The 25121-nt window shown below is 39.2% G+C and overlaps 1 protein-coding gene and 1 non-coding gene across 2 annotated transcripts; one reads left to right on the plus strand and one right to left on the minus strand.

Moving 5' to 3' along the window:
* The first annotated feature begins 1195 nt into the window (after positions 1-1195).
* On the plus strand, positions 1196-1299 carry LOC126076640 (U6 spliceosomal RNA). The gene has a single exon (XR_007517565.1). It is a non-coding gene; the product is annotated as a U6 spliceosomal RNA (small nuclear RNA).
* Positions 1300-5628: 4329 nt separating this feature from the next.
* OLAH (oleoyl-ACP hydrolase) lies at positions 5629-25121 on the minus strand. The gene is made up of 7 exons (XM_049881629.1): positions 25093-25121; positions 24241-24371; positions 20051-20189; positions 12824-12923; positions 11585-11751; positions 6265-6350; positions 5629-5771 (listed from the first exon to the last, which is right to left on the minus strand). Exons 1-7 carry the CDS (start codon positions 25119-25121, stop codon positions 5629-5631), a joined length of 795 nt encoding a protein of 264 aa, XP_049737586.1.

Consider the following 25121-nt stretch of genomic DNA (forward strand, 5'->3'; position numbering starts at 1 on the left):
TCCTAAAGACTTTATGCACAAGTATTGTTATTGCCCCATATTTCAGATGAAGAAACAATACAGAGAGGTTAAGTAACTTGCTCAAGGTCACACAGCTCTTAAGTGATGAAGCCAATGCAGTCTAGCTCCAGAGCCTGTGTTCTTAACCATGACATTATGTATAAAGCAGCTGACACTTCCTAGAAAGACATTCGGAAAGGTAAGGGGCTCACCCCTTGTCACACGCACCCATGCTCTCAGACCCCTGTAGGGATTGATTAGAAGGCTGGGTCATTTTCAAGGTTGTTTAAGTAAGCGACCTTGGTCTCCAATTTCCGGGTGATTTTTCTTCACCACGAAACAGCTGTTCTAGTTGTGCTACTGTCCTGTCTTTGGGGCTGAGTGGAAACTTTATACAGCAATTCTGTTGAGATCACCAGGGTTCTGGAGTTACAGCAGTGCTATCCACTTTCTCTACTAGGTCTTTGGGTCTTTGGATCAAAAGAGGCCTCTGGGCATTGGAGAAAACAATATGAGGGGATGAGGATAGAATGCCTCATTTAGCTTCCTTTGTTTGATACCCGGGCTATTCACAACCCCTGTTTATCTCCAGTTTAGGCAGATAACACGAAATAAAATTCAGTTTATTAAAAAAAGAAAAAGATTAGAAAAATTGTAACAAGAAAAATAATCACAAAAGCCCTTTGTATAGCAACCATGAAGAGATTAACTGGGGGAAGGGGTGACGTGTCTAGGAGTGCTCAGGCTACAGAGGAAGCAGAGCAGGGCTTCTTCCCTGTGTGGAATATTCCAAGGGGATAGTGCTGGCTGAGCCACGGGTTGAGAGCCGGGCCAGTTCGCAGGGCATTGGGAAGCAAGAAGGTCAGGGTTTTCAGAGTAAGTCGGGGACAGGGCAGACAAGGTTTACTACTCAGCATATTTGCATACAGGAATATTGGTGGTTCAGTGGGAGAACTTTTTTGCCTGCCGTGCCTGTTTAGCAGACCGTGGCCCAGGACCCGGCAGCATTTATTTCCGCCCCATAAATCAAGGGCAGCTAACAAGAACAACGATGTTTGCATACAGAATTTCCAGGAAGCCAGTTGGCTAAACGACTTTTCTTTTCTGGAAATTAGTTGAAATAAGCCTTATAATTTTTGGTTCAGTGTATAAAGGAATCTATGCAAGCAATTTACTAATCAGAAATATTGCCCTCATGCTTGCTTCGGCAGCACATTTACTAAAATTGGAACCATACAGAGATTAGCGTGACTCCTGCACAAGGATGACATGCAAATTCGTGAAGCGTTCCATATTTTTAGCCCAGGACAGAAACCATTCCCAAAGCCACCTCCTCAGACATGGATTGGACTGGACAATGGCTTGGAGATGGATGCTGGTGAGGAGTGAGCTTCTTGGATCAGGAGGACACTTGAGACTATGTTGGCATCTCCTCCCTGGAGAGGAGATGAGAGGGTAGAGGGGGTTAGAAGCTGGTGGAATGGAGAGTGGAGGGAGGGAGCGGGCATTAGGGGGAGAGCAATTGGGAGCATGTAGCAAGGTGTATATAAGTTTTTGTGTGAGAGACTGACTTGATTTGTAAACTTTCACTTAAAACACAATAAAAAAATTTTTTAAAAGCTAGAAATACTGCCCTCAGAAACTAGCTCATTGCCTAACCAGGTGCCTTGGAGTCAATTCTGATTTGTGGTGACCCCATGTAGGTCATATACAGTTTTCAGTCTCTGATCTTTCAGAAGTAGATCGTCAGGCCTTTTTTCTGAGGCACCTCTGGGTGGACTCGAACTTTCGACCTTTCTGTTAGCAGCCCAGTCTGTTAACTGTTAGACTGATGTTGAAGAATATGAGCAAGTAGGCACTGGAAATAAATGCCCTGGCCAAAGACATGAACTGGTAGCAAAACTTCGTTTAGCAAAGTATGGATTTGGGAAGATGAGGAAGGAAATGTTCCTGAGGGTGATCAAGAAAGCTACTTTGAGTATAATGCCCATTTTCTTTTTTATACAATCATGTATATAAGTTTCTAGTGTTAAGAATTTTTAGTTCCCCGTATTTTGTCTATATTTCAGTAAGTACCAGGAGAGGTGTCCACAAGTTAAAATAAATTAAGATATTTGGTGGGAAGGAGAGCAGGAGTAGTCCATTTCTATTTGAGACCTTCCTCCTCCGCTCTGAGTTTCCGTTGCTTGGTGGTAAATAGTCCAGATTATAATGGCTCTGGCTAAAGTGAGCGAAAACACTGTGTGCGCTGGCTTTTTTTTTTTTTTTGCTTTTGCTTTAGGCTGATTTTGATAGGGCTGCGGAAGACGTGAGGAAGCTGAAGGCGAGACCGGATGATGAGAACCTGAAAGAACTCTATGGGCTCTACAAACAGTCTGTAATTGGAGACATCGATATTGGTATTATAGCAGCATTTTAAAAACAATATAATGTTTCATTTGAACAATGTTTATAGAAACATACAGAGAGACATAAACTTGAAACGGTGTCTTCCTTCTTTTGGCAGAAAGGCCGGGTACGTTAGATTTAAAAGGCAAGGCTAAATGGGAAGCCTGGAACCTCCAAAAAGGTTTTTAATTCTTAAACAAGTTAAAACAAATTTTCTTACTTTCCTGATACACCAAACAATGAAATAATCTATTTTTCTCTTTCTAGGGCTATTGAAGGAAGATGCTATGAGAGCCTATATTTCTAAAGCCAAAGAACTGATAGAAAAAGATGGAATCTAGAATTCAGCATATGAGAAACTTTTCTCATGGAAGCCTTCAGAATGTGATGATAACCCAACATGTAGGGGAGAAATGCACTGTTAACGCTTCATGTCTCGTGTTTATTTCAGATACTTAACATGAGCTGTAATACCTAATTAGAAGTATGCTGAAATGACATCTGAATAAATTTTACTTGCTTAAGTGGGGTGATTTTTAAAGTTCTTTGGAAAAAATTATGGCTCTGGTAGTATGTACACAAAAACATTAGCAATTGTTTATTCTTTTGGTTTATCTGTTTTTCTGTAATGACTTAGTATTGCCACTGTAATAAAAATAGTTTAAGAACCAATAGCAAGACCTTTGCTCTCTGATACCTTGTGTCTCCAGGGTTCACGGCAAAGCAGGGACTTTGGAATAATATTCCTTATTCAAGTTCTCATTCTGTGATTTACATGCTAGGTGACCTGGGACAAGCCACAGCTGTAGAATAGGGAAAATGATATCAATCGCACAGGATTGCTAGAAAAGTTGAATAAGGTAACTGTTATTATCCTATCCTCATTTTAAAGCAAATACTACATAAAACATAAGAACGAATATGCTGAAAATGTTAAAAAACAAAAACTTGTGAGTCTATAGCTCTTCAAAGAAAGAAGAAAGTCATCAGGGAAACATCTACTGTTTTTCTCTAATTTTTACATTTAAGACATAAATTAAAAAATCAAATTAAAATATAGTATCTAGTGATATCAGAGTGAAAATGTCAAGTCTGGAAATCACATTAGTCTAATACTCAGTCTTGCCAATACATAAACTCCCTGAAAGAAGACTCTCATTTTCACAGTTCTAAAACCTATTTGAGATCCCATAGGATAAATATCCCCCCAAAATGTTGTACCAAATTTAAAAAAAAAAGAGAGAGAGAGAAAAAAAAAATGAGAACGAGGACAAACAGTATACCTTTAGTCTCTGCACAGTTCAGGTTTGGTGTGGTATGACCGGAGGGGCAGATTGAGTTCATGTTACTTAAAAAAAAAAAAAACCTAGGTGAATTTCTAATCTGGGAATGTTTGAAAAGTGTGGATCATTCCCGTCTTTACCAAGTTTTGCCTAAGGTAACCTGGAGCCTTCCACAGTGAAGCCCAGGCCCTGATCCCACAAGGCGAAGGCATCAGCAGAGGTAGTCCTGGACCCTTCCAGCTGAGGGCTTGGAAACTCAGGGCTCTTCCTACATGGACTTCACCTCTGCCAGGTGGAGAGATAAGAGGAAAAGTCCACCCCAAAAGCCTGGCGTCAACTACACCCTGAGATCTCTTTGTGGACTATATTGAGCAAAACATTTTCAAATTAATCATGAATCCTTCAGTAAGGGAACCCTGGAAACGGTATCAAAGCAGAGCGTGAGACGTACCAAATATATAATATAATTTGCTTTGACATTCTTTAACAAAATTTTAGCCCAAATTCATTATGGGAATTCTAACTCAAAGCCCTCCCCCGCCAATGCATTTTATATTGTTTGTACTTTATTAAAAAAGCAGTGGTAAATTCTGAAAAATACCACCTATATGCATTTTCATTAATCTTATTTACTAAGACTCTAGGTATATTACCTTTAAACCAAAAACAAACAAGTAAATCTATTGCTGTCAAGTTGATTCCAACTCACAGCAACCCTACAGGACAGAGTAGAAACGCCCCATAGGGTTTCCAAAGGAGTGGCTGGTGGATTTGAACTGCCGACATTTTGGTTAGCCCCTGAGCTCTTAACCACTGTATCACCAGATCTCCATATTATCTTTAAATAACGTAACAAAAACATGATCCCATATTATGTGATCCTAAACGTAGCTAGCAATGCATTAAAAGTTAGCATAATACTATGGTAAGCAATTTAACTCACAAGAAAGAGGCATCCATCACATGCAGGATTGGAGTTTATTGTGAAGCTCAGTGGGGAATAAGGAAATAAGGGGGTCTGATCGCACAGCCAGGCCTCCAAGAGACAGAAATGTTTCAGAATTGACAGTTCAGCATTCGTGCCACTCTGAGGATAAGGTGACGCTTCATTCCCTTCAGTAGGCAGCATTTGTGGATCCAGTTGTAGTGTTCTGCCACTCTTCTTACTCAGGTAATTTTCTCTATTTCTGCTTTTTTTCCCCCTTTTAGTTGCTGTTCGTTTCCAGTTGTTCTGCTTTCTCCCTATTGTCAAGCTCAAATTATCACAGAGGCAGCCTGCTGGGCATGGCATTTGTGCTGGACCATTCCATATGCCGCTGACGAGACTTTGCTATATTGTCCATGAAGGGCTCACCCTGGGTCCCAGTTGGTTATCATCAGAGTAGCCGGGTCACCCAGAGCCAGCAGGCAATTGATGGAGGAGGAACCCCTTAGCAGGGGGCCTGGGGTGGCAGGCCTTCTGAGGACTTGTTGGGACAGACTATGATAACAGCTTAAATCTTATTTTACTAAAGGCTGCAGATGACGTTTTCTTATTAAATGGAAATACCCTATATTTCCAAAGAATAAATCAACCTTTGAGTGACAGCATGTAAACAGACTAGTAATTAAATATCAAGCCTTTCCCCTGTCAATCATTTCCACTGTTAAAATAATTGAAGAAAAAATGAGTAATTTACCAAGCAGGAATTTTGTTGACAAACTTCCCACTAATGAGAATCTAAGGTGATTCTAAAGTGAAGATAAAGGATTCTGCACGACCTTTTCTTACCTGTCTTTGGTCTCTAGATGCATAAAAGTGTACCATGGAGAAAAACATTTACATATAACAAATCACCCTGACAAGAGAAAATATATAATTTTTCATCACCGAATAAAATCAGTGAGCTACTTCTGGGTAATTAAGAAGAGTATCATATAATCGCTTTGACTATTTTAAGGCCCAAAGGAAAAATATCTAAAAACAGGAAAGTGTGGATAGTTCTAGACACTTGGTTATGTAGTTCATGATGAAGGTCTCATTGGTAGGTTCCATAACATAAAAGTGACCTCCTGGAAGCTTGTGCATGTAAAAACTTCCACTGGTTACATCTTTCCAGGCTAAAAAGAAACAGCAGTATATTTAATAACAAGTGATACCGACAACAAAAGATTTACTTCCCCATACCACTTCTCTCAGAAACCCTGGTAGCATAGTGGTTAAGTGCTACGTCTGCTAACCAATAGGTCGGCAGTTCAGATCTGCCAGGTGCTCCTTGGAAACTCTATGGGGCAGTTCTACTCTGTCCTATAGGGCCGCTATGAGTCGAAATCCACTCGACGGCAGAGGATTTTTTTTTTTTTTTTCTAAGAGCTGACACCTAGTGGTAGAATTACTTTCAAGGTGTCATGTTCTATTTCTTTAAGACCTACCAGCACACAGCAGGATTACATGCATTCCTCATTTTGTGTGCAACCAACACCTCTCCATTTACGTGCAGTAAAACTTGGGCCAATTTTCTACTCATATAGTAACTGCTAGTTGACATTAATTCAACACCATCAAACAAATATTTCAATAAAATACCCCAAACAACTATCAAAATAATCTCACCTTCCAAATCCTTTACTGCTTGATCTTCAGATCCAATAAAACATGATAAGTCACAAGAAAGAACAGCCTCAGATGGGGTATCAAAGCTGTAAACAGAAAATGGCTCATTAATATTTTTTCATAATCAGCATCCCAGAGTCTTTTCTTAACCTAGTAAAAAATTTAAATGAAAAATGGTGTGCCCTCATTTCTTTCTCTTTTGCTACTTCCATGCAAATGTTTCTTCAGCAATGGCACTTGTACCTATCAGAACCTGCCTGAGACTCACTGTGGCCCAGGCTATTTTCCAAGGCCATCTAACTTCTAGAACGCTGCAAGTGGCTAGCAGATGGCTCCTGGGCATGCAGTCCAATTCAGGGTGAGACTGGTTACAATTAGTACTTCCAACTGTTGTTCCCCAGAAATAACTGCTCTTGTTGGGTGTCGTTGAGTCAGTTCCAACCCATAGCCACCCCATGTGACAAAGCAGAACTGCCCCATCAGGTTTTCTAGGCTGTAATCTTTACAGATCACCAGATCTTCCTCTTGTGGAGCCACCGGGTGGATTTGAACCACCAACCTTTTGATTAGCAGCTGAGCACCTAACCATTGAGCCATCAGGACTCCTTAGAAATGACTACCTGTCTGGTATTTCTCAGCTCTCTGTGGTCCAGCAGAGGGTTGAAATGTTGGAGCAAGCAGAGACTCTGAGTTGGTTTTTATCTATTCTCAGTTTAATCCCAACAACAACAATATTTACTGAGGTAGATGCTGGGTGCTATTCTAGACACTAGGAACACATCAATAAACAGACACAGTCCTGCCCTCCTGCAGCTTACACGCTGGCTTGGAACAGATACTAGTAATCAGACAACTAGAGAGATATGTAAGTGTAACCAAGTCTTGGGTGATCTGAGAACACTGGGCAGGAGGGCAGGATGGGTTTAGGGTCGGGGACGTTTTCCCTGGGAAAATGGAGTTGGGTCTGAGAACTGAATGAATAGGAAAAAACTTGGCAAAGGGGATAGAGGCAGGAGGGAATAAAATGAGCTTAAATCAATGACTGTTTTTTAGAGAATGAAGGAGGTACTGGGGCAAATTCAAGTAGAAGAGATAGGCAAGGGCCAAGTCTAGATCATGTAAAGGATTTTGGTCTTCTTTAGAGCAATAGAAAACCACTACAAAAGATTTAAAAAGGAATTCTTTAAAAAAAAAAAAAAGAAGCAACTTAGTAAAGGTTGGCTTTTGTCCCTCTGGATATGGTTGAGGAATGGATGGGAGGAGAGTAGAGTTTACGAAGGGGGCAATGGTGGATCAGTGGTAGAATTCTCACTCTCCATGCAGGAGTCCTGGGTTCAGTTTCCTTCCAGACAATACACCTCATACGCAGCCACCACCAGTCTGTCGGTGGAGGCTTGCGTGTTGCTACGATGCTGAACAGGTTTTAGTGGAGCTCCCAGACTAAAATGGACTAGGAAAAAGGCCCTGGCAATCTATTTCAGTGAAAACCCTATGGACCCCAATGGTTTGATTCCTTTGTGCATGGGTTTGCCTTGAGTCAGACAACTCAATGGCAACTCAAAATAACAACAAAAGGGTATGAGAGGACCAGTTAAATGGCTCTTTCAATAATCCAGGCAAGGATTTCCACTTTTGCCTAGGATGTAGGAGACTGGAAGGAGTACCACTTCCGCCCCAACAATGAAAAAAAGGTTAGATAAACTACAAAAATCATCTTCTTATTTTTTAACTCATCAGAGAGCTGAGGTTACAAGGCAAGGCAAGCAATAACCCAAATTCCAAGGAGGGCCAAGCCCCTCTAAGAGATGGGAGTATGGCCGGGCTCACTCATGGCAAAGTGTGGGAGGATAGCATAGCTGCTGTGCAAACAAGTTGGAAGAATCAGCTCTAATTTTTAACAGATTGCTGGAGACCAAGTGTGGGATGGTGGGTCAGACTGGAAGGGCCAGACGCCCCAAACACAGAGGGAATTCACACTGACTCGAAGGCTGTTTCCCATAGGCCTCCAATCAGGGCTCACTAGAAGGATTAGGAGTGAGGCAGGAAGCCAGAGAGAGCAGAATATGGGGGCAGTAGCTCTAGTGGCACAATGATTAAGCACTCTACTGCTAACTGAAAGGTTGGTGGTTCGAATCTACCTAGAAGCTCTGAGGGAGAAAGACCTGATGATCTGTTCCCATAATGATTGTAGTCTAAGAAACTCTATGAAGCAGTTCTGCTCTGTCACATGGGGTTGCTATGAGTCAAAATAGACTCACCAGCACCTAACAACAGCAACATGGACGGGCATGAAACCCTGCCCCCTGCCCAGGCCTTTCTCTCACATTAAACAAAAGCCTTAAGCTGCCGGAGGAGGGGCAGTGAACTCTCTCTGGCACAAGTGAAGACCCATTACCAGGGAAAGGATAAAAATATTAACTCTCTACCCTTGGGGAAGGGCAGGAAACCCTCCTGGACCCACAATTCTATACTGAAACCAAGCAGAGGTCAGCTACTGCTGGGGGATGGGCAGGAAACTTCCACAGAAAATCATCTTCAGATACAAGGCAAAATGTGGTTGCAAAAGGGAGAAGGGGCAGGCCTGCTGAGAAAGTCCTACCCCAAAGCCTAGGCACAGAAGTCCTGCCTAAGACTGAAATGTAAGACTGACTAGGACATCCAAAAATTCTCAGTGCTACCCCCAACAGGCTAACACACCCTGAGTAACAAGAATAGCAATCTACTATGGTGGAGGGGCAAGAGCATGGAGGGAAGTAGGCTATGAGGATCAGGTTCACAGGGAAGACTGAAAGCTGAGGGTGGACAGGAACAGTAAGAAAAATTTCTCCAGCAACCCTGTCCCCACACTAAACAGATAGGGACACCAGAGGAATTTGAAGGTGTGGTACACCAAAATTAACTGCAGCAATAACAAAATCCAAACACAGCTCAACTCCAGACTAGACTGACTCAACACTAATGGCCTGAGGGAAGAAGAGGTGTGGTTATATTCAGGCATAAAAAATGTTTACTTCAATCTCTACTGTTTTATGCATGACTAACTTTCAGTCAAAAACTTCCAGACACACAAGAAAGCAAGAAATAAAAAACTTATTGTAAAAAGACAAAATAATCAAAAGAATTAGACTTAGATATACACCAGATGTTAGAATTATCAGGACAAGAACTGTAAAATAACTATGATTAATATGTTATAGAATTTGCTGGAAAAAAGTGAACTACATGTATGGACAAATGAAAAATTTCAGTAGAAAGGCAAAAATTAAGAAAGAGTCAAATAGAAATGCTAGATGATAAAACGGAAATAGAAAGGAAGAATTCCTTTGATTGACAAGCTCATCATGGGTAGACTTGACACAGATGAGGAGTCAGTGAACTTGAAGGTCAATAGAAATTATCCAAAATGAAATATAAAGGCGGGGCGGGGGGGAAGAACAGAGTATCCAAGAGCTGTGGGACAATAACAAATAGCCTAAATGTTTGTAAGCAGAGTTCCAGAAGAAGAAGAGAGAACAGTGCAATAGTCCAGGCAAGAGATGAGGACAGCTTGTATGAGTTGGGAGTAGTGTTGGCTTCTGGTACCTCCTGCCTGTCACAGATTTCTATTTTGGCTCCAGGCTCTGAGCCTTACTGAGAGGAAACGGGGGAGGGAAAGGACTGAGAGAAGGTCAGTAGGCCTGATCTTACTTACATTGGAAAGAGCTGAAAGCTAAGGAAGAGTAAAGAGAGAAGAACAGATTGAGAAAGGGAGAGAAGCAGTCGAGAAGAGAGGAGAAGAATCTAGAAAGCAGGGTTCTGGGAACATTTTTGGAATTTGGAGAGAGGAAACTAAGCATTGTGGGTATCTATTATAATTGTTTCAGAGAGTAAGAATGTTAAGGTTTTCTATATTCTATGAGTGAAATATTCCGCTGAGTGATTTGTTTTTTTATTTTTGGCTTTGGGGAGGTTTCTTTTGAGATCCTTCAGTAGTAAGGTTTTTGTTTCATTCCATTTTTTTTTTTTTAATTTGCTTGTAGTTTGTTACGCGCCAAGCCCTCTCTTAACCACGATCTCACTTAATTCTTGAGGAAGCTGCTGCTATTATTCCTTTCTTTGATAGTAAGACACAAACTTAAAGAAAGCTGCTCAGAATGTCACCACTAGCTAGCTGCAGGCAGAGGGTTTTGGTCCTGGTAATTGGACTCTAGAGACTGCATGTTTAATCACATGCAAGGCTTAATTATTAAAACAAAAGAAGACATCTTTTACGTACATTATTTCATTGAAAGTCCATGGTGGTTTGGCTTATTTTTGGATATCAGACTGGTGTTTGTGCTAAGCCAGACACACAAGACAGTTTGGCTTCTGAAAATTACATTTGGGTGAAGATGGTTGGGAGGGAGATGGAGAGAGATAGATAGACTTGGGATATTTAGGTGGTAAAGCTGACTGGATTTAAGGACACATCGGACAGGGGTATTCAATGGAGGGAAGTGTCAATTCTCAAGGTGCTTCAAGTCTGCTCCACTTTTCTTGGCTATTTATGTAAACTTCTACTGACAAGTACTCTCCATGCTGACCCTATGCCCAGCTCCAAGCCCTCTGAAGGAAATAAAAGAAGCATAGGACCAAGCATCTGCCTTCAAAGAACTTACACTGAGGTGACAAGGACCAGGAAAAACAGAAGAAATACACTACAATATATAATGGTGACTACGGGCCATTTGCTGATGCCACAATTAATGCTACAGGGAAGTTAGAATAGGAAGAGCCATTTTTGGGTTTAGATTATTGGAGAGGCTTTATAGAGTATTAGGACTTTAGTCCTACCAGATGAATCAAGCATCAATCCAGGCATCCCACAAGAGAAGCCAATGGGCAGGTACCATGGAGCAAAATGAGTTCCAGGACAAAATTCCCAAAAAACAAACCTAGCAAACCACTCCTCCTTCCCTGGTTCACCGCCACAGTTAACTCATTTTAAAGTTCTGAAAGAAGACTTCCACTTCTGCTGACCCCTTTAAGAAGATAAGACTGCTTTGGCATTAATTCATTCAACAAATATTTATTACATGTTTTTAAAAAAATGCATGTTGAACTATATACACATATTTTAAAGGAAAATATGCTCTAGTCACCTTTTATCAACACAATTTCTGTGTCAAGCCTTCATTAGGTGGAATTTTAAGCCAGTACAAATATTACAGGTAGCCTCAAAGGAAATGAAATCAAACTCCTAGAATGTTGTTGTCTGGTACATGCAGATTCATAGAACTACCAATGTACATATTTCTGTAGAAAATTATTTAAAAGAAAAAAAAACTTCTCTGTTACTTACACGTAAGCATTAGCCATGTATAAATCTGCCAGCAGTATGGGAACATGTAGTTGAAAAAGCTCCTCGTCAACAAAATTTTTGGTAGTGAATCCAGCACTTACAAGGAGATTGCATATTTCTTCTTCTGTCATTTCTTTTCCTTCTGGAATGCGAGGCCGGAACTTTGACTTGAAACATTAATAACACAAGTTGAATATTTCATAGCATGCACACCTTCATAAACTGAAAACTGTCTAAGGAAAAGTCATTAAATCAAGGTTAGGAAGTGGACTTTTTCATCTACAGGTTTTAAGGGAGACCTATGTCTTTTTGGAAACTCTGGTGGCATCGCAGTTAAGAGCTACAGCTGTCAACCAAAAGGCTGGCAGTTTGAATCCACCAGCCACTCCTTGGAAACCCTACGGGGCAGTTCTACTCTGTCCTACAGGGTCACTCTGAGTCAGAATTGACTCGACAGCAATGGGTTATTTCTTTTTCAAAGAAGGGAGAAGAAAGTTCCTCAGCAATTCCGGGGCCATTATGCCACCAAAAAAGGCAGACTGGACTTAGATTCCCAGATCAGTCAGGATCTCCTCCAGAAAGGAGAGGAAGACCAAAAGAGTAAGAGGAAAAGCAGCTGCAACAGCAGCACTGGGTTTACAAAGTCAGGTTTTTTTAGGAAATGTGACACACTGCCTCCTCTTGAGGTTTCCAGGATTATTCCCTGGCTCTTATCCACTTACTTTACTGAAGGTTGATTAAGCTCCCAGCTGACCCAGGATGACAGAAAAAGCACTTACGGTCAACATGAGCTAGGAGGTGCCAGGGGCAGTGCAGACAAGGACTGGTGAACAATCAGTGCGTTTCAGAGAAATGAAGAGATGGTGATATTGAAAGAGGTTTGAGGGGATTTTTCATTAACAAGTTATACCCCTGCCATTGGCCCCATCCTGGACAAAATTCACCAGGTAGCAAAACAAAAAAAATTTTTTTTAAGTTGCTGTCAAGTTGATTCTGACTCTTGGTGACACAATGCATGTCAGAGTAGAACTGTGCCCCACAGGGTTTTCAATGGGTGATTTTGGAAAAGTAGGCCACCAGGCTTTGCTTCCAATGCCTCTGGGTGGAATTGAACTGCTAACCTTTGGTTAGTAGCTGGTTGTTTGTGCCACCCAGGGACTCCGAGTAAAATAAGGACTTGATATTTTTTCCCACCTGCCTCCTCTCCACCCCCTACCTAAGGAAAAATACATTACTTACATGAGGAGCAGATGTACTTGACACAAAGAAATGCACTGGTTCTAGTTTATGATTTTCTTTTAGACGTAGTGCAGTCATAAAAGCAATATAGGATCCCAAACTAAACTCGGGAAAGAAAAACAGTAATGACTGTTCAAGAAAACTCATGATAATCCACCCTAAGCCAACAGGAACAAGTATTATAAACAGCAATGTCATGTAATAGTAAAAAGACAAACATAAGCTAGTTGAGTAATAACTCCAATTTATTTGTAAAAGGCATTTTCAATTGTGTTTTAGGTGGAAGTTTACAGCGCAAATTAGTTTCTCTTTCAAAAATTTATACGCACACTGTTTTGTGACATTGGTTGCAATCCGCACAATGTGTCAGCACCCTCCCCCTTGCCCTTTCCACCCTGGGTTCCGCATGTCCATTTTTCCAGGTTTCCTGTCCCTTCCTGCCTTCTCATCTTTGCTTGTGGGCAGGAGTTTCACTTGGTTGAACTAAGAAGCATGTTCCTTGCCTATGTTATTGTTTGTTTTATGTTGTTGTTAGGTCCATCAAGTCAGTTCCAACTCATAGCAACCCTATGGACAATAGAACGAAACACTGCCCAATCCTGCGCCATCCTCACAATCGTTGTTATGCTTGAGTCCATTATTGTAGCCACTGTATCAATTCATCTAGTTGAGGGTCCTCCTCTTTATCACCGACCCTCTAACTTACCAAGCATGATGTCCTTCTCTAGAACTGTCTAACCTTTGGGTAAAAGGTAGAGTTTGGGAGTGGTTTCAGTTCCGAGTCAGCATGGTGTCTGGGGGCCACAGCCTCAGGGGTCTCTCTAGTCTCTGTCAGATCAGTTAAATCTAGTCTTTTTTAGTAAATTTGATTTTTTTCTACATTTTTCTCCCCCTCTGCCTGAAACCCTCTGTTGTAATCCCTGTCAGAGCGGTCGGTGGTGGTAGTGGGGCTGATTTATTTCTTCTGGGTTCAGGCAGGTGGACGCCGTGGTTCATGCGGTTCACTAGTCTTTGGACTGATGTTTTCATTGAATCTTTTGTTTTCTTCATTCTCTTTTGCTCCAAACATGATGGGACCAATGGATGTATTTTAGATGGCTGCTTGCAAGCTTTTAATACTCCAGATGCTACTCACTAAAGTAGGATGTAGAACATTTTCATTATGAACTATGTTATGCCAACTGACCTAGATGGTTCCTGAGACCATGGTCCCCAGCCCTAAGCCCCAGTAACTCTGTTCCTCAAGGTGTTTGAATGTGTCTAGGAAGCTTCTATGGCTTCTCCCTGGTCAAGTTGTTCAGACTTCCCCTATATCATGCGTTATCTTTCCTTTTACCAAAGTTAAAACTTGTCTACTGTCTAGTTAGTGATTTTTCCCTTCCCACCCATCCCCTCACTTGTAACCATAAAAGATTTTTTTTCCCTGTGTTTAAACCTTTTCTTGAGTGTTTATAATAGTGGTCTCATATAATATTTGTCCTTTTGTGATTGACTTATTTCACTCAGCATAATGCCCTCTAGGTTCATCCATGTTGTGAGATATCTCGTGGATTCATCATTGCTTTTATCGTTGTGTAGTATCCCTTTGTGTGTAAGTACCATTTTTTTTTTAATCCATTCATCTGTTGATGAGCACTTAGGTTGTTTCCATCTTTTTGCTATTGTGAAGAATGCTGCAGTGAGCATGGGTGTGCATGTGTCTATTCACGTAATGGCTCTAATTTTTCTAGGCTATATTCCTGGAAGTGGGATTTCTAGATCACATGGTATTTCTATTTCTAGCTTTTGAAGGAAGCACCACATCATTTTCCACAGTGGTTGTACCATTTTACATTCCCACCAGCAGTGCGTAAGAGTTCCAATCTCCTTGAAACCTCTTCAGTGTTAGCTATTTTCTGTTTTTTTGATTCATGCCAGTAATGCTGGAGTGAGATGGCATCTCACTGTAGTTTTGGTTTGCATTTCTCTAAAGGCTAATGATCTCAAACATTTCCTCGTGTATCTGTTAGCCACCTGAATGTCTTCTTTGGTGGCATGTCTGTTCATACCCTTTGCCCAGTTTTTAATTGTATTATTTGTCTTTTTGTTATTGAGGTGTTGAAATATTCTACAGATTTTAGAGATTAGACCCTTATCAGATATGTCGTAGCCAAAATTTTTTTCCCAGGCTGTGGGTTCTGTTTTTACTCTTTTGGTGAAGTCTTTAGATGAGCATAAGTGTTTAATTTTCAGGAGCTCCCAGTTATATAGTTCATCTTCTGATGTTTGTGCATTGTTTGTTATGGTTTGTATGCTACTTATGCCATGAATTAGGGCCCCTAGAGTCATTCCTAATTTTTTTCCATGATCTTTATCATTTTAGGTTTTATATGTAGGCCTTTGACCATTTTGAATTAGTTTTTGTGTATGGGGTAAGGTATGGGTCCTATGTCATTTTTTTATTGATGGACATCCAGTTTTGCCAGCACCGTTTGTTAAAAAGACTTTTACCCCATTTAATGGACTTTGATCCTTTGTCAAAGATCAGCTGACCATAGGTGGATAGATTTAAGTCTGGGCTCTCAAAAGCTATATTTTTTTAATGATTCATATCAGCATAAAAAGAATATCAAGATACCCTAGACACTTCAACCTATGATTTAGTACCAATTTTCAGTGTCTTGAAATTAACTTAAATTTCCTTTTCTCCCATAAAGATGTATATCATGATTTCTTTGATAGTGTGTACCACTAGTTTTCAAAGTGTTCCTAAACCCCGGGGGTTCCTAAAACCCTTTCAAGAGGTCCATGAGGCCAGAACCTATTTTTCATAATAATACCAGGAAGTTACTTGTCTTTCCACACTCTAAGAGTGCACAGTTCAGTTTTCCAGAAGCTACACGACATGAGATATTGCAACTGTTTGAATGCAGAAGCAGACACAAGAACATAGCCATCTTCCATTAAATCAGACATTAAGCAGATTTCAAAAGCGTAATGTGATGCTACTCTGCTCACTAAATTATTTTTTTTGAATTTTTTCCCACAAATGATATTATTTATGTTAACAAATAGTGGGTTTATAATTGTAATTTTAGATAAATTAATAACTAAACATATTTAAGTTTTTGTAGCTTTAATTTTTAATATGGTAAATATAAACAAGCATAAGGCAAAGTTTTTTGAGGTCATCTATGCTGTTTAAAAATATAAAGGCTTCCTGAAACCAAAAGGTTTATAAAGTGCTGGTATATATTATGTAGACAATATTGCCAAAGGTTATTCACTTGTAAGTTATGCATTTACACAGCTTATGAGAGAAGGGGTAACTCAGTCCTGTGTCCTTTGTTGTTGTTGTTTGGTGTTATCGAGTTGGTTCCTACAAATAGGGACCCCGTATACAACAGAACTAAACACTGCCCAGTCCTGCACCATCCTCACAATCGTTCTCATGCTTAAACCCATTGTTGCAGCCACTTTGTCAATCCATCTCATTGAGGGTCTTTCGCTTTTTCACTGACCCTTTACTTTACCAAGCACGATGTCCTTCCCCAGAGACTGATCCCTCCTGATAACATCTCCAAAGTACGTGAGGCATAGTCTTGCCATTCTTGCTTCTAGGGAGCATTCTAGTTGTACTTCTTCCAAGACAGATTTGTTCATTCTTTTGGCAGTCCACACTATATTCAATATTCTTCTCCAACACCACAATTCAAAGGTGTCAACTTTTCTTATGCCTTCCTTATTCATCGTCCAGCGTTCACATGCATAGGAGAAGATTGAAAACACCATGGCTTGGGTCAGGCACACCTTAGTCTTCAAGGTGACGTCTTTACTTTTCAACACTTTAAAGAGGTATTTTGCAGCCAGTTTGCCCAGTGCAGTGCATCTTTTGATTTTTTGACTGCTGCTTCCACAGGTGTTGATTGTGGATCCAAGTAAAGTGAAATCCTTGACAACTTCAGTCTTTTCTCCATTTCTCGTGATGTTGCTTATCAGTCCAGTTGTGAGGATTTTTGTTTTCTTTATGTTGAGAAAATACTGAAGGCTGTGGTCTTTTGTCTTCATCAGTAAGAGCTTCAAGTCCTCTTCACTTTCAGCAAGCAAGGTTGTGTCATCTGCATAACACAGGTTGCTAATGAGTCTTCCTCCGGTCGTGATGATATGTTCTTCATATACTCTATCTTCTTGGTTTATTTGCTCAGCGTACATATTGAATAGGCATGATGAAAGGATACAACCCTGATACACACCTTTCCTGACTTTAAACCATGAAATATCCCCTTGTTCTGTTGGAGTGACTGCCTCTTGATCTATGTACAGGTTCCTCATGAACACAATTAAGTGTTCTGGAATTCCCATTCTTCATAATGTTATCCATAATTTGTTATGATCCACATAGTCATATGCCTTTGCATAGTCAATAAAACACAGGCAAACATCTTTCTGGTATTTGCTTTCAGCCAGGATCCATCTGACATCAGCAGTGATATCCCTTGTTCCACTTCCTCTTCTGAACCCAGCTGGAATTTCTGGCAGTTCCTTGTCAATATACTGCTACAGCCGTTTTTGAACGATGTTCAGCATTTTACTTGTGTGTGATATTAATGATATTGTTTGATAATTTCCACATTCAGTTGGATCACCTTTCTTTCATTGGAATAGGCATAAATATGGATCTATTCCAGTTGGTTGGCCAGGTAGCTGCCTTCCAAATTTCTTGGCATAAATGAGTACTTCCAGTGCTGCATCTGTTTGTTGAAACATTTCAGTTGGTATTCCGTCAATTCCTGGAGCCTAGTTTTTTGCCAATGCATTCAGTGCGGCTTGGACTTCTTCCTTCAGTACCATCGGCTCCTGATCATATGCTACCTCCTGAAATCATTGAACATCGACCAATTCTTTTTGGTGTAGTGACTCTATGTATTCCTTTCATCTCTTTTGATGCTTCCTGCATCATTTAATATTTTCCCCCACAGAATCCTTCAATGCTGCAACTCAAGTCTTAAATTTTTTCTTCAGTTCTTTCAGCTTGAGAAATGCCAAGTGTGTGCATCCCTTTTGGTTTTCCACTTCCAGGTTTTTGAACATGTCTTTATAATACTTTACTTTGTCTTCTCGAGCCCCCCTTTGAAATCTTTTGTTCAATTGTTTTACTTCATCATTTCTTCCTTTTGCTTTAGATGCTTGACGTTCAGCAGCAAGTTTCAGAGTCTCTTCTGACATCCATTTTGGTCTTTTCTTTCTTTCCTGTCTTTTAATAACCTCTTGCTTTCTTCATGATGTCCTTACACAATTCGTCTGGTCTTCAGTCATTAGTGTTCAACACATCAAATCTATTCTTGATATGATCTCTAAATTCAGGTGGGATATACTCAAGGTATACTTTGGCTCTTGTGGACTTGTTATAATATTCTTCAGTTTCACCTTGAACTTGCATATGAGCAATTGATGATCTGTTCCACAGTCGGCCCCTGGCCTTGTTTTGACTGATGGTATTGAGCTTTTCCATTGTCTCTTACCACAGATGTAGTCAATTTGATTCCTGTATATTCCATCTGGTGAGGTCCACATGTATACTCTCCATTTATATTGGTGAAAAAAGGTATTTGCAGTGAAGAAGTTGTTGGTCTCGCAAAATTCTATAATGCAATCTCTGGCATTGTTTCTATCACCAAGGCCATATTTTCCAACTATGGATCCTTCTTCTTTGTTTCCAACTTTTCGCATGCCAATTTCCAGTAATTATCAATGCGTGCTGAGTGCATGTTAGATCAATTTCAGACTGCAGAAGTTGGTAAAAATATTCAATGTCTTTATCATGCCCATTGCTAATACAGTGTAAATTGGTCAGTAATTTGGAAATATGTATCAAGATCTCTTACAATGTACGTATCGTTTAACTAAATTCTGGGAATTTATCCTAAGAAACTTATAAAGGATGCATACTAAGTTTTCTTCAAGAATGGTCATTGAAATGTTGTTTATAACAGAAAACGGTAGAAATAACCCTTATATACACAAAAGGTGATTAATAAAACAAATTATGGAGCAATGCATACTTATAAACTTTAAAAGATGTCCACAGCAACATTAAGTTAAAAAAGTCAGGTAAATAAGGACTCCAGATAAAATAGGATCTCATCATGTCAAAATACTATGGGACCACATCAAAGCTTTAAAGGATCTTTATCTGGGTAGTAGGATGATGGATACTTTAATTTTTCAATTTTTGCTTGACCATATTTATATCAGCCAACGTTTACTGAGTTCTTACCATATACCAAATAATTTATGATCATTATTCATTTAATCCTCACAGATAAGAGCTATTGTTATTTTAGCTTAATAGATGAGGAAAGCCCAAGGCACTTACCCAAGGTCACACCTAGTACGAGGCAATCAGAATCCCAGGATTCATGGCCTACCTCAACACATAACCTAGCTTGAGAAATGTATACTATTTGTATAACTTTACTTGTTTGTTTTGTTTTTATTGTGGTAAATATATATGCAATGTAACATGTCATTTTAACAGCCTTCAAATGGACACTTCAGTGACATTAATTGTCTCATCACACTGTGCAACTATCACCATTATCTGCCTCCAGATTTTTCCATCATCCTTAACAGAAGCTCAGTGTCTCCTAAGCAATGAGTCCCCATTACCCCCCTCTCCCTCCCACCTGCCTCTTGTAACCCCTAATCAATCTTGGTCTGTATACATTTGCCCTTTCTAAATATTTCATGTAAGTGGAATCATACAATATTTGTTCTTTCATGATGGATTATTTCATTTTTAATTTTAAAAATTAAGTTGCTGATAGAGTTTTGATTTTATAAGTTTTGATTTTTTCCCTAAAAGGAAAAAGATCTAACTACTATAAAAATTAACCAGTTGTAAGAATGGTTACTGGTCATAATGATCCAACATGGTGGGACTATTTTCTAGAGACAAGATACTAAGAGGAGCCCAGGATTTACACACTCCTTAAGGAAGAATTTCAATTAATCCCATCGCCTGGCATTTAGGTCTTTATGGCCCCTGTTGTACAATTTCTCCCTGTCTCACTTCTTTGCTTGAGGACAGCTATAACCACAGTTAATCAATCACTCCCTTAATCAGTGGTGAAGCAGTGTAACCCAATCAAAAACTAAGCATCTCACAAGACACAAAGAACAACATTAACCATGGACTCTTCATTGAAGAAACATCCCAAACTGTCTCTTAAAGCAGATTTTATATACCTGTGGCCAAAAAATGCAAATGGTTTATCCTGGAGGACTGGCAGCAAAGCACAAGCAATTTCATCAGCTACTTGGTACATATCACTTGGAACTTGTTCGTCAGATCGATTTTCTCTTCCAGCAAGCCTTATGGAGTGCACTGGAGATTGAAAAATCCAAGTTAGCACATGCAGAGGGTGAGTAAGATACTGTGATATTCTAAAAGGGCTTATGAGTTATTTGAAAGAAACAAATGATAAGTTCATTCACCAATTGGCAAAAATTGAAAAGTTTGGCAATAACAATATTGTCTAGAATGTAGAGCAATAGCAATTTTTTTTTACACTGTTATGGTAGTGTAAATCATTGCAATTCCTTTGGAGAACAAGTAGGCAATATTTCATTGTTGTTGAAGACATCCATGTCTTCTTCTTCTCGTTATTAGATGCCTTTGAATCTGTTCTGACTCGTAGTGATCCCATGTACAACAGAATTAAATGCTGCCCAGTCCTGCGCCATGCTCACAATCATTGCTATGTTTAAGCCCATTGTTGCAGACACTGTGCCAATCCATCTCATTGTGGGTCTTCCTTTTTATCCTGTTGATCCTCTCCTTTACTAAGCATGATGTCCTACTTCAGCGACTGGACCAGGAGCAGATTACTCAAGAAGCAAAAAGATGTGGTGAAACTCATGTGAAATTTGGTGCTACAGATGAGAAAGTAAATACAAGTAAGGCTGTGTGTATGTTGCTTAATGTAAGCCCATGTGTACCTTGCTTATTGGTTAATCTGACCCTGGACTCGGCCCTCCTGATAACATGTCCAAAGTAAGTCTCACCATCCTCGCTTCTAAGGAGCATTCTGGCTGTACTTCTTCCCAGACAGATGCGTTCATTCTCCTGGCAGTTCATGGTATATTCATTATTATTTGCCAGCACCATAATTCAAAGACATCAATTATTTTTCTGTCTTCCTTATTCATCGTTCAACTTTTGCATGCACATGAGGCAAGTGAAAATACCAAGGCTTAGGTCAGGCACACCTCAGTCCTCAAAGTGACATCTTTGCTTTTTAACACTTTAAAGACCATCAAGGACATAACACCCGAAAAAAGCAAGAAGTCGCTAAGAAGACGGGAAAGAAAAAAAAAAGACCAAAATGTATATCAGAAGAGTCTCTGAAACTTGCTTTTGAACATAGAGTAGCTAGAGTGGACAGAAGAAACCATGAAGTAAAAGAGCTGAACAGAAAATTTCAAAGGGTAGCCTGAGAAGACAAAGTAAAGTATTATAATAAAATGTGCAAACACCTGGAGTTAGGAAACCAAAAGGGAAGAACATGCCCAGCATTTCTCAGACTGAAAGAACTGAAACAAAAATTCAAGCATCAAGTTGCAATACTGAAGGATTCTATGGGCAAAATATTGAATGATGCAGGAAGTCTCAAAAGAAGATGGAAGGAATATACAGAGTCACTGTACCAAAAAGAAGTGGTCGATGTTTAGCCATTTAAGGAGGTAGCATATGATCAAGAACGGATGGTATTGAAGGAAGAAGTCCAAGCTGCACTGAAGGCATTGGTGAAAAACAAGGCTCCAGGAATTGATGGAATACCAATTCAACAAATTTCCACAAACGGATGCAGCGCTGGAAGTACTCACTCCTCTATGCCAAAAATTTTGGAAGACAGCCACCTGGCCAACCAACTGGAAGAAATCCATATTTGTGCCCATTCCAAAGGAAGGTGATCCAACAGAATGTGGAAATTATTGAACAACATCAATATCACATGCAAGTAAATTTTTGCTGAAGATCATTCGAAAGAGGTTGCAGCAGTACATTGACAAGGAACTGCCAGAAGCTCAAGTCAGATTCAGAAGATGACATGGAATGAGGGATGTCATCGCTGATGTCAGATGGATCTTGGCTGAAAGCAGAGAATACCAGAAAGATGTTTACCTGTGTTTTATTGACTATGCAAAGGCATTCAACTGTGTGGATCATAACAAATTATGAGTAACGTTTCAAGGAATGAAAATTTCAAAACAATTGTGCTCATGTGGAACTTGTACATAGAACAAGAGGTAGTTGAAAGATTCAGAACAAGGGGATGCTGCGTGGTTTAAAATCAGGAAAGGTGTGTGTCAGGGTTGTATCCTTTCACTACACTTACTCCATCCGTGTACTGAGCAAATAATCTGAGAAGCTGGACTATGTGAAGAACACAGCAACAGGATTGCAGAAAGACTCGTTATTAACCTGTGATATGCAGATGACACAACCTTTCTTGCTGAAAGTGAAGAGGACTTACAGTACTTACTGATGAAGATCAAAGACTACGACCTTCGGTATGGATTACACCTCAACATTAAGAAAACAAAAATCCTCACAACTGGACCAATAAGCAACATCAAGATAAACTGAGAAAATATTGAAGTTGTCAAGGACTTCATTTTACTTGGATCCATAATCAACATCCATGGAAGCAACAGTCAGGAAATAAAACAGCATATTGCATTGGGCAAATCTGCTGCAAAAGATCTCTTTCAAGTGTTAAAAAGCAAAGATGTCATTCTGAGGACTAAGGTGTGCCTGGCCCAAGCCATGTTATTTTCAATCACCTCATGTGCATATGAAACCTGCATAATGAATAAGGAAGACCAGAGAAGAATTGATGCCTTTAAATTATGGTGTTGGTGAAGAATATTGACTATACCACGGACTGCCAGAAGTACGAACAAGTTTGTCTTGGAAGAAGTACAGCCAGAATGTTCCTTAGAAGCTACGATGGCAAGACTGCTTCTTACATACTTCGGACATGTTATCTGGAGGGACCAGTTCCTGGAGAAGGATATCATGGTTGGTAAAGTAGAGGGTCAGCTAAAGAGAGGAAGACTTTCAAGGAGATGGACTGACACAGTGGCTACAACAATGGGCTCAAACATAGCAATGATTGTGAGGAGCCACGGGAGTAGCCCCCATCGCTGCAGCCAAGGCGTTGGGAACAAGCACCATCAACTGCGCCATGATGTTTGATTAGTATCCAAGAAATAGAGGAAGGAGAGAGGTAGGGGAAAAAAATCGAAGATACAATGACTGAAGATTTTCTAAATCTAATAAAAATTCTAAATCTGCAGAACACAAAACCCCAAGGAATTCCAAACATGATAGCCACAGCAAGGTGCATTGTAATCAAATTGCTAAAAACCAGTAATAAAGAGACAATCTTAAAAAATCAGAGAAAAAAAGCCAGCTACTTACGAATTAATAATATTGCTGGGTTCTTATCAAAAACAATGCAAGTCAGAGGACAATGCAATGGCATCTTTATAGTGATGAAACATAAAAATACTGTCAACCTAAAATTGTATAGCCAGATGAAATATTTTTTATTTTAAATATACAGATGAAGGTAAAACACAGTCTGCTAAGAGAGTTGTCGGCAGCAGACATGTACTATAAAAAATGTTTCTGCCAGGCTAAATGAAAATGATTCCAAATAGAAACTCAGATCTAGACAGAGTGCCAAAAATGATAAACATGTAAAAAAAAAAAATACTTTTTCCCATTTTTTAGAAGATAATTTATTATTCAAAGCCAAAAAAAAAAGAAAGAAAATGAAACATAGGAGTAAAATGTATGATTATAGCTAAAGGACAGGAGAAATATTTAAGTACACTGTTGTGAGCTCCTTAAATTTTACATCAAACAACATAATATTATTTGAACATGGACTGTGATAATTTAAAAATGCCTATTGTAAATTTTAGAACAACCACTAAAACAATAAAATAAAGAGCCATAGCTAATAAGGCAATAGTGGAGATAAACAGAATATTTTAAAAGATACTCCATTCAAAAAAGAAAAACAGGAAAAATCAAACAAATGACAGACGGGAAAAATTAAAAAGAAATTGCAAGATGGTAGACATCAATTCAACCGTATCACCAGTTATTTTAAAAATAAATCAATCATTAGAATGCCATCTCCTGAAAGGACTCTTAACAAAACTACTCTCAATGACAAAGTAAAAGTAACACAATTTCTTTCTTTAGAAATACAAAAATTACCCTATTGAAGAACAATTTTAAATACTAATTATGGTAAATTACCTATAAGCAGGGAAAATCTTTACCAGGCTTCAAATTACTACATGTGCATGTCATCTGACTTTATAAACTGCTCAGATGGTTATGAAAATTAACGTACCTTCTAGTGAGCCATGAATCTTTTGGCCCCATTTGGCAAAATAAGTAGAGCCACTTCCTGCCCAGGGAAAGCAGATCAGTCGAAAAATTGCATTTGGGTTTGGGTATAAGCAGTTTACCACCTTTTCATTCCTAGGGAGAAAATCCAAATATATTTAACATGAGGCATTTTTAAATGAAAATCTTTAGTAGGTATAAAGATCAAATGGTCAAATATGAAGTGGCTAGCAATTTTTCCAATGAGAAAGACCAAAAAAAAAATTTTTTTTTTTAATTTTTGTTTTTGACAATTTGAGTATATAACTTTTAGGGTTGTAGATAAAAACAAGTATCTATATATAGAATTTAATAAATACATTTCATATATACATTTAAAATGGTTTATTATATGAATGTTAATTTAGAAATTGCCTTTTCCTCATCTCATTTTTCAGAATTCAGGGAATAGTTTTATTTGAACAATTCATGAGCAGCTTCAATATCAATGTCTTAATCATCACTAGAGCCACTTTTTTGGAGGGTCATCTAAAAGTTTTCCAGAGCACATAATTTTCACTTCCTTCTGAATGTTTGATATACAGTACTTTTTAAATCTCTGTATAAGGTTGTCACTGAAAATTTTATCCCAAGATCTAAGTACCCATTCACCTAATATTAGGATAAAACAAAAACAACCAAAAACATTGTTGTAGAGTGAGTTCTGACTCACGATGCCCCCAGCGTTTCAGAGTAGAACTGCACTCCATAACGTTTTCTTGTCTGTAATCTTTTTTTTTTTTTTTAATCTTATGATTATGATTAGATTGCCAGGCCTTTCTTCTGCAGTGTCACTGGATGGCTTCAAACTACCAACCTTCCAGTTAGTAGTTGGGTGCAAACCAT

The sequence above is a fragment of the Elephas maximus genome, chromosome 4 (genome assembly GCF_024166365.1).
Source record: "Elephas maximus indicus isolate mEleMax1 chromosome 4, mEleMax1 primary haplotype, whole genome shotgun sequence".
Taxonomy (NCBI): domain Eukaryota; kingdom Metazoa; phylum Chordata; class Mammalia; order Proboscidea; family Elephantidae; genus Elephas; species Elephas maximus.